At 37.7% G+C, this 16,755-nt stretch overlaps 1 protein-coding gene across 2 annotated transcripts in view; it reads left to right on the plus strand.

Annotated features, from left to right (window-relative positions):
• Positions 1 to 14,532, plus strand: part of atp10b (ATPase phospholipid transporting 10B) — a 110,698-nt gene extending 96,166 nt beyond the window's left edge. For both annotated transcript variants that reach the window (XM_066716998.1, XM_066717000.1), the window contains 8 exons: positions 4,210 to 4,516; positions 6,391 to 6,467; positions 7,224 to 7,349; positions 7,887 to 8,087; positions 9,464 to 9,544; positions 9,641 to 9,745; positions 11,113 to 11,300; positions 11,628 to 14,532. In XM_066716998.1, the coding sequence (XP_066573095.1) occupies positions 4,210 to 4,516; positions 6,391 to 6,467; positions 7,224 to 7,349; positions 7,887 to 8,087; positions 9,464 to 9,544; positions 9,641 to 9,745; positions 11,113 to 11,300; positions 11,628 to 12,084 (1,542 nt within the window). In that variant the 3' untranslated portion in view covers positions 12,085 to 14,532. The remainder of the gene's footprint in view (positions 1 to 4,209; positions 4,517 to 6,390; positions 6,468 to 7,223; positions 7,350 to 7,886; positions 8,088 to 9,463; positions 9,545 to 9,640; positions 9,746 to 11,112; positions 11,301 to 11,627) is intronic.
• The last annotated feature ends 2,223 nt before the right edge of the window (positions 14,533 to 16,755 follow it).

The raw sequence follows: 16,755 nt of genomic DNA on the forward strand, positions 1-16,755 counted from the left end.
CCAGACCTTCAGAGACTTGGACACTGAATTCCATCTGCAATGCAGAGAGCCGCAGCAAACAGACAGATATGCTTTCAGCCTCTGAAAGAGAATGATTTGCCATTTATTCAGCTCATAATATACTTTACAGAGGGCATAAAACAGACAGCTTCATTATCTGCAGACTAGCTCGGATTTCAGGGGCTCGGAAACTGAAACGAGCAACAGGTTTCCTCCCTTTAAAGGTGTAGAAAAATTGAACGATATCGACTGAGGTGAGGGAGGGTGGATTGCAGTAATACTTTTTTAAGAGAATTAAGTATATTCAATTACTCCAATGCAGATCTTTTCCCAGCATTGTGAGTTATATATAATATACAGGGCAAAGGTGGGCTTCCCCTTCCAACTGTTAAGCACTACTAGCTCTGCTGTATTTTATTGTTTCTATTTCTGTTTGCTGTAGTTCTTCTTGTTCAGGCTCATCTTGAGAAGTGAAGAAAAGCCTCTAGAGATGTTGTCAAGGCATTACCTCTCTTGCTATTTTATTACACAGATTTTTCACTCTTAAGATGTGGAAAAGAATGAAACACTTAGGTGTTATTTAGCATTTTTCTAAAACACCTACTTTATTATTTTATAGGAATAGTATTAGTGGTGTGTTTAAATCAAGCTTTAAGTGCAGATCTTAACTCAGTCGTGTGGCAGGTTAATTGCAGTGCTGACTGTGTTCTTTAAGTATCTGAATGCCAGCTTGAAAGCCTGCTTTGGTAGGAAAGTGTGCTTTACACCCCAGTGCAGTCTCCCATACAGTGGCAGGAATTTCTGAAAATACTCATGCAAAGGCCTGGGTTAAGGAACAAAGTCACTCTCACTGTTTCCATCAAGAGGTATTTATTATGAGACCCACTCACCCGTGGCACACGCATACACCACAATAGCAAGGGGTAGCTCCACTAGTGGTGCCTACTTGAACTAGGAACCCCTGATATCTTCTATATGAAGCCCCTGCTATGAGTGACTACTGTGCAGGTCCAACACCCCTGCCTATCCCCACATGTTCACCCTGAGTTACAGAAAAGATAAACCAATAAAACATTGAAGAAAAATGCATGATAAGGACTTCATTTAGCATGGACCCTCTGACAATTACACAATGTGCCCTAGTGCTCCTGTTCCTATGCCAATATGCAAGAGCAATTAGTCCTCAACAAGACTAATCACATACGGCTGTCCCAATAACACCGCACGTAGCACTAGTCGGGGGGATACCCCTGACACACTGCAATATTAATGTTTTGTTTAGCTTCTGTTTCACTGGCATGGACTATCTGTAATTAAGCCACACTGGAGCAACGTACAGTACATGACACAGGAAGTATAGCAAACAAGGTGCATAACTACAAAACACTTACATCTAAGAAACTGTGGAGAGAACTGCAGTCAGCTCCAGCCCAAAGAGAGCGGATTGTGATCGCCAGCCTTTTCTATGACCCTGGACATCTTTTCACAGTCACTTTGACAGCTGCAAACTGGGTGTGATCCGGAAAGCCCTAACTTCCCAGACGTGCACTTTTGCTGTCTGTGGAAGCTTGTTAAAAACCCATCAGGCCTTATTACCAATTCTCTTGTGCTCTGATTTCGCCTGTAAAGGCAGGCCATTACTATAATGCCATTGCATTGTGCAATGTGATATTGCTTGGCTCAGAGAAGCTTGGCTAATAAAATGGAGTGCAGTCTACAGCCCCACTGATGCTGACGTCAAGCCTTCTAGCTGTAGACCACAACCCCTCTCTTCCAGCCAGCCATTTAGATTATCTGCGATTTATATGGATCGACATCTTCAGAAGTGATACCTAGCTAACGTAGCACCCACAATGTGCAGGGCTGTATCTTTCAAACACGTTCCAAGGAAGAAGGTTGGGGGGGGGGGGAATTTTGCTAAACCCAGGTACTGTGCAGATTGAAATCCATCTTTATTTATGGTTCAATTGCTCTGGCAATTACGTGTGTGTTTTGTTTGAGGCTGAAGCGAGGGTTAGAATTGAACAGTTTTGTAATCATTGTTTTTCTTTACTTCCTGATAACCTCATTCTTTGTTGGCGGGGGGTGGGCTAACATTCTAATTGGTACATTTCCCGGGTGGCTTTTGTTCTTTATAGAATGCCATTGATTCTTTACAGTGTTGCCAGTTTGTTAGTAAGCATTTGATTGACCCTCCATCCTACCTTTTCAAATGTAAAACACATGAGTTCAGCCATTGCATGCCTTAAGCTAGTCCCCATTAAATTGAAATGTGACAAGGGGCCAAAAGCTGAGTCAGTAAGAAAATCTACATATTAGTAAAGGTCAGCCTTCATACTGTATATTCATTTGCCCTTTTAAGGCAGTACCTTTTTAAGTTTGTTTAAAAAAACACAAAAACGTGTGGTTTTGATCAATTTCATTTAAGTTTGCAGATTTCCATGACTTATTGTATTAGTGTTAGTAGTCAGTGCTGCATAAGAAAATTAGATGAGTAAGAACTGTAGCAGGTTAATAATTCATGTGTATTTCCTGCCATGTAGTCTGCGACTGACTCACTCCCCCCCTCAGCAGATTCTGCTCAGTATTTGCGCTGACCAACTGAATTGACCCTCTGCTTAGTTCTTCCCATGTGATTTCACTGCTGAAGACCGGAGCCCATTCAAGCAGCAAAGGAGAAATGAAAATGCCCCAAACTGCGCTGCCTAACACACAACCCTTAGATTGTACCGCAGGCTTACAAGGTTCCGCTCACATCACCCTTTCATAAAGAGTGAAATTTCCCCTGCTTAAGAATTGGATGAAGGGCAAGTTAATTTAAAGGACAGGGCAGGTATTGATCGAAGTCTCCAATGCCACTGTATTCCGCCACGGTACAATAAATTGAAGTTGTGGGCAAAAGGAATCTATTTTATCTGTAACACCAGTTTCAAGTGTTTACTGGACCCATTAAAGTATATTCTGGTGACACCTTTTTCTTGTACTGACAAACCTCAAGATTATAAACACATTTGTAATCTGATGTGGCTGCAATTGAAACAAGTTTAAAAACAACTAGCTGTATTGAGAGATGTTACGGCAGCAGACATTCTACACGTTTCTCAAAGGACCATGACTGTGATGAAAGCATTGCAACTTTGTCTGGGAGAACCTGTCACACCTGTAGTACTGGCCACATCAAAGCTTGAATGAAGCCAAGCAGATGTTTTCTGATTCTTGTAAACCCATCCATAGACACAAACGAATGAATTGTCATACCTCAGGTTTGCACAGATTTCTATGTAGCACATTAAATGTACCAAAAATATTTTTCAAGAGAGACCTGGCTAATAATGTAGCAATGCAACCGTACATTACACATCTGCATATCCAGATAAAAACTCCAATGAACATTATCTGTGATCATGGTTAGAATCCTTCCATAACAAAGGAGTAAAACTGCTGAACTCAATATGTATTCTTGCCACTGTAGAGTTCAATATCGCCTGTGTTATCAGGTGATATGCACAGGTTACAGTAATTAATAAAGAGCTAAGGTAAGATACAAGATTGCCAATAATAGGTTTTACACACAAATATACTAGTGCTTAAGTCTGTGAAAAGACAGAGTGCCACCCCCTACCTTCTTGATGGTCAGTGATATAGAGCATCCAGCTTCTTAAGATGACGATCATCACCATCAATTTAGAACACAAAAGAACAATAGAGCAGCATTTTATTTTACTTGAAATTAAAACCAGTGTTTCAATCTATACTAAAAACCTAGTTGTCTAGAAAGATTATCAATACTTCAGTTTCTTTAATTCTTCTTTCCAAATAACATGTATTTACTTTTTAATAATTGTATATTTATAGTTTTTCTATTGTATTGTGTATTCTATCATTAGTTTGTATTCATTTTAATTTAATAAATCTTAACTTTGTTCTTTTTGACTGAGAGGGTGTGGATTGCTGACTGAACAAGTTGGGTAAGATCATATTGAATGAGGAAGTTATGTGAGACTACAATGTAAATGGTATGATTATTGTTTTTTAAAGCTCTATAACAAGAATAATGTTTTTTAATATTGGCAGTAGATAAAAAAACAGAGGTTATAAAGTGTGCAGAGATTATGTTTAAATGAAAACTACCTTGCTACTTTTAAGATTTAAAAATAAACCAATTAAGCTGCACTATACCATTTCTTGTTTCTTTCTTTGTTTTTTTAGGAAGCCTGTGAGTTCATCCTGGATTGCAACCTAGAAGAGGTGAAAAAGTATGATCCTCTCAACCAGTCTCAGATCTTTAAAGTAGATGTGGATTTAGTCCGGCCTGCAACTGACCATCGGCCCACCTTCAGCCTGGTGATTGACGGCAGGACGCTGAGCTTTGTGTTTGATACGAAGCTGCATATGAAGTTCCTGGAGCTGGCCAAGCGCTGCCGGTCAGTGCTGTGCTGCCGAGCCACTCCGCTGCAGAAGAGCACCGTGGTCAGCCTGGTGCAGAGCAATCTAAAGGTCCTGACCCTCTCAATAGGTACTGAGCAGCATCACTTGCTTCACTTCCTCACTGGTTTGTTTGGTCAGTGCCGTTCTGTGTGTTCACAAATCAGGGATTTTACAAAGCATTTTCCAGGCCCTGCATCACCTACCAAATAACTTCTTGGCAAAAAAGGTCGTGCTTCTTGGGAGTTTTTCCAAGTCTCTGAACCCATCAGGGAAGTTAAATCATCTGAGCAGACTAAGCAGGCTCAGCTCGTGCATGAGTATTAGTGTTTGTGAGAGGGAATCGATTCCACGTGTCTCTACTGATAATCAATATTGGTCACTAGAAAATTGAAATTAACAGCAAGGTCTTTGGTCCCTTCACACTTGTTCACATACCTAGATTTGTATGCTTGAAAGCAGGTAAGTGTTCTTTTTGCAGGAACCTCTGGGCATCACTGGGAAATGGATCACCTTTCCTCCCTTGGCCAGCTTTCCAAATTTTAAAAGCAGATTTAACTGTGGTAAGCGTCAGTTTGACCCCTCACTTTCTCTGTGAGGTGGTGTTCAGTTCCTCAGTCACTTCTTACACAGGTTGCATTCATGCAAGTGTGGAGAACTTGAGTCAGTGATGAAAGATTTCTGTGTCAGATAATCTGTTCATCAGTGTCAATGCATGTTCAGTGTGCAGCTTGATTTTGAATGTGATAGCAACGGATATATCACAGGACACACTTTTTGTATATTTAGTATATTTGTATCTATCCAATTTCTTCAAATTAAATAGTTACAATTTTATAAAAAACGCAAACAGTTCACTTGATGCACTTTTATTATTAAAAATAAAACATTACTTTGTTTTGTAAATCTCCTTTTCTGATGTGCTTCCAAAGCCCATAGTTTTGTGCGTTATTAAGTGGTTATATTCCATCATTTAACCTCATTCCAAATAACCATTATAATTTGCATTTATTGTTCTGCACACTGCTTTAGTGTACAGACTGGTGACAAACAAAAGGAAAAACCTGAATAAATGAGTGGAGGAATATAACGAATGCAGATGCCTCCAAACAGGTGTATTGCATGATACAATTAAGCAATTAACTGAGCAATTGCTGAACAGGCCCAGTTGACCTCGATTTTGGATCAAGATGGCAAGAGGAAAGGACTTTGAAAGAGGGGTCATTATTGGGGCACCATAGGCACTGGTCTACACAGATGTGGAAAAAAGTGATATGGTCAGATGAGTCATCCATATTCTCGACATGTGGGTGAGTGCATGTGTGGTGACACCAAGAGAACAGTACAGGCCTGACTGCTTGACCCCTACATTGAGGGGGTCTGGAGGCTCTGTTATGTTGTGGGGGCATTTTTCTGGCATAGTTTGGATCCTTAGAGGAAAGGGTCACTGCAAATCATTACAAAGTTATTGTGAGTGATCACCTTTATCCTATGGGAGTGGTCTCTTCCAGGATGACAAGGCCCCCATCCACAAGGCAAGAGGGCTCACTGAATGGTGTGATGAGTATGAAAATTATGTGACTCATATGCTATGGCCTTCACAGTCACCAGATCTCAACCCAATTGAACACCTATGGGAGATTTTGTACCGACGTGTTACACAGGCTCTCCACCACCATCATCAAAACACCAAATGAGGGAATATCTTTTGGAAGAATCCCTCCAGTAGACTCCAGAGACTTGTAGAATCTGTGCCTTTAATTTGTCACCCATCTGTACATTTGTGGAAGACAGCAAAACATTATCCTATTCCATCATACAGATTTGTTATTCTAGGTCTTACTTTCAGAAAAATAACACCAAACTGTGTCCATATAGAAAATAACTGTTATGACATTCTTTGTGACCATAATCCAACCTTGGATCCTAATCTTGAGTTTTTGTTTACTCTGTATGTATTTTCAGGTGATGGTGCTAATGATGTCGACATGATTCAAGCTGCTGATGTTGGAATAGGAATTTCAGGACAGGAAGGAATGCAGGTATACATAAAAAGGCAGTTGTTCAACAGGTTTTATTAAAATATATTTGCAATGATTTAAAAGTACAAAAAAGTGTATGGATCTGTTACCATTAAAGGTTTAATTAAATATTCAGGAATGCACAGCTGACCATTTTCTCTGTGAACCTCTTCACTTTTTACTGCATATGTGGTGGTACATTTCAATGGCTTTGGTAATATTTGAAAGATAAATAGATTGTACCATCACTTTTGTTATTGTCTCGTGTTAGAAGCAAAATCAATCTAAGTGTGTTTCCATTACCCTAAAACCTCACAGATCTTGCTTTCTGAGACCTAGTAAGGTCGAATCCCATTATTTCAGTTGGTAGTTTTACAGCGATAAATATAGTGTTTTACTTACATGGTCAGCTTACTGTGAAAATTGGTTATTTTTCTACTTAATCTTAAATGGGGTTTATCTTGTCTTCTTGAGAAGACTTCATTCCCATACAAATGAAAAGCAAACAGTCCTCACAAAAAAAATGTTCTGCGTGTAGTAGAAAAAGCAATCCTACAATAAAGGCATATTGTGTATTTCTTGATTCTTTTTTTTTCTTCCTTTGTTTGTTTTTTTCTTACTTTCATTCTTGGCGTATTCATTTATAAACATCTATAACTCATTTTTTTGTTTGTTTGTTTTTACTATTTTCCAATTAAGATACAATTTTCAAAATACACTCCTTTTCATTGTCAATGGGATTCTCATAATAAAACTGTGCTTTCCTTATTTTTGCAGGCTGTAATGGCTAGTGATTTTGCCATTTCCCATTTTAAGCACCTAAATAAGCTGCTCTTGGTTCACGGCCATTGGTGCTACACCAGGTTGGCCAACATGGGTATCTATTTCTTCTACAAGAATGTGGTAATTATCAGCTGCCTTTATATGTGTTCATGGGAATAGGATATGAGGGCATAAGGTGGAAATTTTATTTCTTTATTTAGATTTATTTCTGAATTTCTTTACCAAGTTTAAATACTTGAAGTTTCACTACTGACCTTGGCTTGTTGGAACTACACTGTTTATATTTGGAAAAGCTTGATCCTGCTTTTCATACAAATTCCCTGGTCGAAGGGCTTAAAGCAGTAAACTTGCAGGAAAGATGCTATTTTACATAATTGTAACGGGAAGCTAATGTTTGCATTGCAGTTTTATAAATATTCCTGGAGGAACCCGGGTCACTAATATTGGGCAGCATTCCTTTATAGGAGTCCTGTTCAAATTCAGATAAAGGATTGGTTGTAATTATAATGTAAGTTTATTAATTGATTATAAATAAATACATTTATTATAGCTATTATAGTTTCATATAATGCATTTTAGCAGTTTGATCTTTAACCAAAACTGTTCTTGGTGTATATTTGTTAACCTTTATTTTGCTTATCTTTCATTTTACAATAGGCATATGTGAATCTCTTATTCTGGTACCAGTTCTACTGTGGGTTTTCAGGAACTACCATGATTGATTACTGGCTGTTGATTTTCTTCAACCTGCTCTTCACCTCGGTGCCCCCCATCATTTTCGGTATTATGGAGAAAGACATCTCTGCTGAAACACTGCTGGGTTTACCAGTGCTCTACAAGAGTGGCCAAAACTCAGAGGTAAGTCATATATCATCAGCAAGATTTCAGTGGTGCAGAAAGACCTCGGTTTCTATAGCATTGCGATGGACCTGTGAAAGGAGCCTTGGAGAGGTTGAGAAGACTTGATAAAGACAACTTCTGAAGCATTTCTGAGGCTACTGTATCTATATAAGAGTGGGCAAAGTCTCAAGTAAGTAATAACTGCTTCTGAACTAATTTTATTTTGGCGTGCTGAGCTGTAACTCTTGAGTTATTACTTCCTTGAGACTTGCTGGTGGCTTCAATAAATAAAGGTCTTATTAACAACAAGGTATGGACGGTGGGACTGCAGTGTGCTAACAATGGTGCATGTCGTTGCACCTGCTGCATATTTACAGGGCAATGTATTTAGTCTCGTAAGTGGAAATTTATACTGATGTCTTCAGGCACAACACAGAGATAAATTAGTGAGTTTGTGGAGCCTGGGTTGTTATTACTGGTGTGATATGACAGAACTAGTTCAGTGGGAACCCCACAGAAGCCATTAGCTGCATGTTATATGAGGAAGAATTCACTAGTGTCTTACTTACTCAATATTTTGCATTTTGTTGATCTACAGTTTCAGGGTGTTGATGTAATTGGGTTAACCCAAACTGATTCATTATTATGGTAATTGATTTAGTGCTGTTTTGAGCTGGTCTCCAGCATTATTCTGTAAGGTTGTTTGTGTAAGTCACTTTGTATTGCTTTTTAATACAATATATGTCTGCTCCATAGTGTAAAAATGTATGACAAGTTCCAAATGTATACAGCAAAAGGTGCATATTTTATAAAGGGGGAAAAGAGTCTAGAACAGAGGTTCCCAAAGTGTGGCCCTCGAGGATGTTTGATGCGGCCCCCCAATGCCAACCTTCAACCACTACTTTTCTGAACCTTTACTATATTTTTACACTTTCTGAACATTTTCTGTTACGAATTGCACATGTAATTTGGAGGAAAATAATAATTGAAGTTCATAAATGTTCCCTAAGTTATATGTATAGGAAATAAAGATTTGGGACATATTTTGTTTTCATCCGTTGTTCATTTTCTACTGCGGCCCCCCATCTCATGCAACCTCCAGAAATTGCCCCTCCATCACCAGACATTGGGAACCCCTGGTCAAGAATATATTCATTTTTAAATCCATTCCTGTGTTTGAAGTATGTTTCTGAGAGCCAGGGTCATTCACTTTGAGATTGAAGGTTATTTAGTTTTAAGGGAATTATTTGACTGGCTATCATTGATACCATGCTGTTAGGAGAGATGAGTTTTGAAGTGACTTGAATATATATATATATGTGTGTATATATGTGTGTGTGTGTGTGTGTGTGTATTTGTATACATATATCCTTAATTTCTGTTTTTTTTTCCAGGGATACAAGTGGTATACTTTTTGGATTGCCATGCTAGATGCATTTTATCAAAGTCTTGTTTGCTTTTTCGTCCCCTATCTTGTGAGTATTGTTCTTCAATAGAAAACAATGTTATCAGTATTCTATGTGTGTATACATTTTTAGAATAATGTTATCTCTTGCTTGTTTATTTGATAGACATACAGAGATTCTGATATTGACATCTTTTACTTTGGAACCCCCGTGAACACTGTTTCATTATTTGTTATCATTTTACATCTGTCCATTGAAATAAAAAACTGGGTAAGTATTATTGCTTTCAATTTCCACTTGCTTTTCCTTTTGTTGATAGCTCAATTTTTTTATTTGTTTGCTTGTTTTTCTCTGTGTGCCATAATTCATGTATTAAATCTTGTCTTAAATAATGATAGTTAAAAAGTAATTGCATATTGTTTTCATACTCGCTTCAATGTTCTTTTTAATAAATGTCTCCTCAGTGGAGCCTTGTGTTCAGATAGTACTTTTTTTTTAATTGTCAACCAATGCAGACAAACAATTTATGTACCTGAGAGACTGACTCCTCCCGTTGTAATTTTCATGGTAAGAAAAATAATTGTTAATATAAAATGTACTATATACCAGGGGTCCCCATTTATCTTTCACCACAGGCCAGTTTAAAAGAATGACACAAACCAATGGTCCAGACAAGAATATCCCCCTCCCCGTCCCGGCATGACGCCTGAGAGGGTATGGAGTTCGTGCTCCATATTCAGAGGATGTTAAAGTAAAAAACAATACAATCTGTGTAGTGGCAATCAAGCAGGGTTTATTATTAGTCTGGAATCCAAGGTTACACACAGAGCTTTGTCACTAATCATCTTTCACACACATTACAAAAGACTTACATACTGTATCACATAAATGGAAAGGCATGAGAACAGAAATGAGCAAATACTATACTTGTTTCTTAAAGACATCACTATCCACCATGTTACCTCCAACTCCTCTTTCTATAAATATGCTAAGTACTGTACAGAAAAGGGGGCAGGCAAGTGTGTCAGTTATAATTCTTACACTGGTAACACTTTACATTGTTTCCCTAATTACCGTGTATTTATGCCTATTTATACTGTATTTACACTGTGCATGGTTACAAAGTTTTTACTGTGCTAGGGTAACACTTTACATTTAGTGGTTCTAATTACTGTGTATTTACTTAGTGGTAACTACCACTGTAATTATACATATTATGCCTGTTTACTGCTTCTCTTAGAAACGTTTGGAGAGGTTGACATTAAGATATAAATATGTCACGGTTTGTCCATGTTAACAGCAGCTTGATTTTATATTTATATGTATTTGCATAGATGTATATTTGAAAGAAAATCCTTAACTATTCTGATCTTGAAAGACCAGAACTTTATCTTTACCTTTATTGCTTGATTTGAAGATGAGATGACAGACCTAGTAAAAATTGTTCCAGAAGTACTTTTTAAGATGTTGCAAGTGGATTGTACACAACAAATGCGTTTCGTCTTCCTGCCTTGTGCCAGCAAGACCTTTCAAACCACCTCACACTCATCTCTCCCTGGCGCAGCATCTGGAAAATGAATGTGCACAGAGAAACATGAGTTTGCATGCATTATGGTTGCTTATGCTTTTTCTTTCAGACCGTGGTTCACTGGGTTACGATGATTGGCAGTGTTATGCTTTATTTCATTGTGACTCTAGCCTTCAGTGCCATTTGTGTTACCTGTAACCCACCTTCTGACCCCTACTGGATCATGGAAGCACAAATGGCTGATCCAGTTTTCTACCTTGTTTGTATCATAACCACCGTAATTGCGCTGCTGCCAAGGTAATGTAACCAAAATCATGTGTGTTGTAAGTAACTCTGAGAAGAAATGTGTCAATTTTATTTGGAAATTATAATTGGTTGTATTACTGAACAATTTAGAGAGTTGAAGAGAAAACAAAGATGTATTACAATAATAATATTTTACAATATGTTGTATGTGCTATATAAAGACAAAAAAACTGTTGATATGCAAAGTTTTACTTAGTGTTATATAAAGCTTGCATGGCTTGAGCGAGAGGTCATGGATAATTGAGGGATTACTCAAATTCTTAAAACAGAGCACATTTGTTATATCAGAAGATCCTCATGATGCGTCATATATTTCAGATACCTGGTCCGTGCTGTACAAGGTACCTTTGCCTTCTCGCCTCTTGTCAGAGCTCGCCAGCTAGACCAGCTAAGCCAAACAGAAAGGGAGAAGATGATCAGACAATGGAGGGATCATGACCAGTTAATATCTTCCCTCCCTCCACCTCTTGATTTCCCGATTCCTTCTCCAACAATTCCAGCTTTGCCAGTTTATAGCAGTTCTCGTCTACCAGAAGCCAGTGTGGTCTCTCCATGGAGTGATGCTTCAGTTAGCAAGACAGCTCCATGCAATGGGATGTCTAATGGAACAGAGGCTGATCCTGACAACAAAGGAGATTTCCAGGACAGAGGAGCATCAGATGTCTTCAGCATTTTTACTGACTCGTATAACAGGGCTGAAGACGAACATGGAACTTTTGATACCAACCCTTTCAGCCCCGGTCACCAGACATCTGTTGGCACCATTAATGTGTAGTGAAAAGCATGACGGGAAAAACTTGAATAGCTTTAGGAACTACAACAGTGTTTGCCATTTGCCATCATAACTTGTTTCCTAGAATTTTATGAATCCCATATTGGGAGATTTAGAAAATTAAATGTTATAATTTAAAAATAATAATAAGATAGCTTTTAAATTTCAAAACACTTGAAAGTGCACATTTTCAGGGTATGTGGTAAATGTTTACATTTGTATTGCTTTTTAAAATTCCCTACAGCTATGACTGTGTGAGGAAATGTTCGCTTATCTCGGATGCTCAAAGCAAAATGGAGTTCTTGTTAACAAATATAACATTGTTGCATTGAAGGGCGTGACAAAAAAAGGTTTACACTCAGGTTTATGAATAGTTTGTAGCTCTCTTTCTGACATTTCAGGAATTAGAAAATATTACCTAGTTATATCATTTATATGGTTAATATATATATATATATTTTATGGACTAATTATCGAAATTGTGACACATCAAGATTCAATGAATAACTTTTCTCCTTACTTCTCAATCATTAATACATAGGCATTTTATTCAGTGAAGGGTAGGTATAAAGTATTATTCTGTGTCCTGGGATTGTTTTAAATACTGTATAAGAAATCCTGTAATATACTTTACTATTCTTTGGTCATTGCAAACATTGTTTAAGACATGATCTTAGTAATTATCTATTAAAGTGAGAAAATGGTGAGTATTTTTCTGCCTTAGCCAAAGGTGTTGCATGCTTTATAACTGCCGATCCTTACAATGCACTCACTTACCCATTAAATTTGCCTTCATCTTATCAAGAGATCAATGTGTAGAAATGTACAGAACAGTATGTTTATTTTGAAGGCACTTTCATTTTTATTTTTTTAAATTAATTCTCATCCTGTTTCTATTTCTTCATAAGCACTTAATACATGCATTTTGTATGGCATGACACCATCTCCTACGCCTCGTTATGTTCAAGCTATTAAGCAATTTACTGGAAAGGCTAATATGTTTTAGTGAATTTTATACCACAAAAAGCCTTCCATATTTTCAGCAGGTGTTCTTCTCCACTCTTGTGATCCAGGGGCTGTATATGAGTGTGGGTGTTGGGCTCGGAGGGTGTGTGACAGGGTTAGAGCCCAAATGCTTGGTCTCAACATTTAACAAACCCCCCGTATTTTGGTCCCAGTCATGCCATGACTCGTATATCTCAGGTGGCGGGGGAGGCCACAGCTCGGAGCAATGGAGAGTTAACAAGGCCCTGTGTGTACATGTCTTCATTACAATGACGTCCCTCCTCTGGGTTCTCAAGTATAATGGGTTTGTCCCTCACTTGAGCTGTGCCTGCGCTGGCAATTGGATCCCAGGGTGTGACTGCATATGCTGTGTAAATGCCACCGTACCTTTTTTTAGTTATACTGTGCAACTGCTACAAAAATAATACTTTAATGTGGTTGACTTACCTACAACTACAGAAACAAGTTGTGGACGTTATAGCATTTAAGCGCATCATTGAGGCATACATTGATTTGCCTACGGTTTAGCACACAAATGGAAAGATCATTAAAATTCACAGATGTTTAACTGTCTTACATTAACAGGGTTTGCAAATGTAAAATTGTAAATGTAAAATAGTTGATTTGTTCTAGAGGAAATATCTGTCTTAAATGTAACCTGTCAAGCTTTGACATTGTTTTATTGTGTAGAAGCAAGCAGCTGAAATTATAGCTTTTCACTTGACCTGAAAAGCCCGTTTTATCTATCTTACATACCAGATTGTCTATAAAATAATCATGGATTGCAGATGTCACATATGAAACTACTTTGAAGTGTATTAGTGCATGCTATCTGAAACATGGGATGATACATGTAAAAGGATACCAGATGCCTGCATTTTTAAATATATAGTTTTATTTCATTTTAAAATACTATGTGTGTGTGTATATATATATATATATATATATATATATATATATATATATTTGGATCTAACTCTTCTGTGGAGGAGAATATATGCCTTCATTCCGCGTTTCTTTTTTTGTATATCTTAGTGAATTCTAATGATTGGCATCCCTTTAATGCTTGACTCATACCTGTCACACTTCAGATCGAAACATTAAAGGACTTTTGTGATGTCATTTTGCATTTTTATAAGAGACCAATTCAAAGCCTTAAAAATACTTTTACTGATTTTTAAAAAATGGTTGTGTAACACTTTGTTGAAATTTTCAATGTTTCTATGCATTGAATTCTTTGTTTGGTTGTCTTTTTGTATTTAGTTGTGTTTTTTTGTTTGGCTGTTTATTAATTATTTAAAAAACATGCATTGTGTCAGATAAGTTCTGTGTTTGGAGGTTTTGTTTTTAAGTTCCATTACTGGGTTTCACCTTTGTATAACCAAACGTAAATGATAACATCAGAATCAGATTGTACAGCCTTTTCTATTAAATGATAACATGCTATGGAGTTTGTGCAATGTTTGCTGAGGGACTGTGCATTTAGCTATGCAAGTAGCATAAAAGCAACCTTCTAATGCAGTCTCCCAGAGTTGCATCTGTAAAAACATACAAATTAGTTAGATTGCAGAATCTTGCCAAGAACATTCTGCTTTCCTCCTTTCATTTATTAATTACAATCATTTATTAATTACAGACATATTTTTATAGAGTACATAATATGCCATGCTGGTTCTCTGTGGAAATTCCCAGAAGTACATCTCTTTAAAATGTATTCCCCATCTGTCACATTTGTAGTAACTGCTATATATCTGAGAACTGTTGCAGTAAAAGATTTAGATTTCATTAAAATAAATAAATCCTTATATCTGAATGCAAAGCTATCTAAGGGTAAAAAACAATACACAGGTCCTCGACAGTGCAATGTAAAATTGTTTTAAAAGACTTGCGTACAACCTCTTCAGCTCGGTCAAAAGAATATTGTCTATTCACAATCTGCACCTACAGGTTAAATCAAAAGGACAAATTCCACCACTCCCACTCCATTCTCTGACCCACTCCTGCATTGTTAATATGTGTAAATATGTACATGCATACCATTATATAGTCTGGTTCCTCAATACAGTGTCAGGAAAAATATACATCCCCATGTATTAATTGACTTTTAGTGGATTAAGATGACTTGTGTGCTTCACAGTTTCCAACTTGAGCAAATATAATTTGAGTTTAAGGTGATTGTAAATGTAAAGTTTCAGTGTCACTGTGCATTGATCATAGTCATCTGTGATTCTTAAATTAACATTTAGCGAGTATCTAGTCATGGACAGCTGTATCCCCTCAGATGCCACATGAGTCACACAAAGAGCAATTCTAGGATGCCAAAAGCAACTCTGCAAAATGTAGTGCCATGCTCAGGCATTTGTTAATTAATCCATCAGCAGACATAGACTGACACCGCTCACCGAGGCTCACAATTAAACATTGTGCATACAAGTCAGGAGCTTCGAAGGCCTGTCAGCATTAATTATGCATGTCATTAACATGTATCGTATAGATCAATAGCAGAACAGCTCCTAAGATTCGGCCTGCTCTTCCTGCATGTAGAATTCTTTGCTCAATCAGCCTTGTCTGATTGGAATCAGTCTTCATTTATTTGTTCTGTAACCTGAAGAGACACATGCCAGTCTCCTCTTAATCTCCTTCTGCGAGACAGCTGGATCAATAAAACATTCTTTAATGTGTATTTGGGAGCGAGTGATGTTATAGGAAATTTAAGAGTGTTAGTGAGCCCAGTAATCATTTCATGTCAAAAAGCTTCCAATGGTCCTCTAATCTGTTCTGAATTAAGTCATAAAAGGGAGACAAGGTGCCGATGCACATGTACTGTCATCATTCTTTGGAGAAGGGAAAGCATGCTTCGGTGGTTCAGAGGTTTCTGCAGTGAGGAACTTGCACTGTGCTGCCGTGGGTCACAATTGGAGGTAAATCAGCAGATGACAAACATTACTTATTTCAGTTATGCTTATTCTTACGCTGATTTGTTTGTGTATCTTTTTGAAACGCAGTTTAATCTAATATTTCTTTCACATTAGTCAAGTCTTTGTCTAGTTTTTAGGTGTCTGTCTTAAAGAAGACATTTCTGAAATGCATTTTATTTTTTTGCAGGGGTGGGGGTTTAAGCTTAAGCTGCTAGAAGGTGCAGAAGTGTTTTCACTGTGGTCCCATTTCATAACTAGCTGCCTCACCTTGCTTATGTGAGTGAGGGTGACATTAAATGAAAGCACTGAACGGAGTTAGTTTCCTCTTCAGGTTCAATCTGCTTGCCTTGCCTTGCATTGGCCAATTTTTTTAAAGTTTGTTCACACACTGTAGCCTAGCCAAGGTGGTACATTTCAATTCCCATTCTGTTTTGCAAATGCATGTCAGAGAGTGGCTCTCAGTGCTTTTCAGGATGCCCTGTGGACATGTTTTTTTTTTCAGTTTTTTTTTTAGTGTATTTCCATAAATTCTATCTTGGTTTAAGCCATGTTACAGAGGAGCTGAATGCATTGATAATGCAAACCACACAGCCGCCGAGGGAACCCATCTGAGTTATGTAGATCCAATATTTCAAGTGTAACTGCGCAGAACGAACCGAGGTGAATTGAAGTTCCAGCTGCACCACAAGCTCCTCGCTCTCTTGAACGGCAGAGCTGCCACTTATAGTGGAGCTTCGTGGCCCTTTTTTCC

The sequence above is a fragment of the Amia ocellicauda genome, chromosome 11 (assembly GCF_036373705.1).
Source record: "Amia ocellicauda isolate fAmiCal2 chromosome 11, fAmiCal2.hap1, whole genome shotgun sequence".
NCBI lineage: Eukaryota > Metazoa > Chordata > Actinopteri > Amiiformes > Amiidae > Amia > Amia ocellicauda.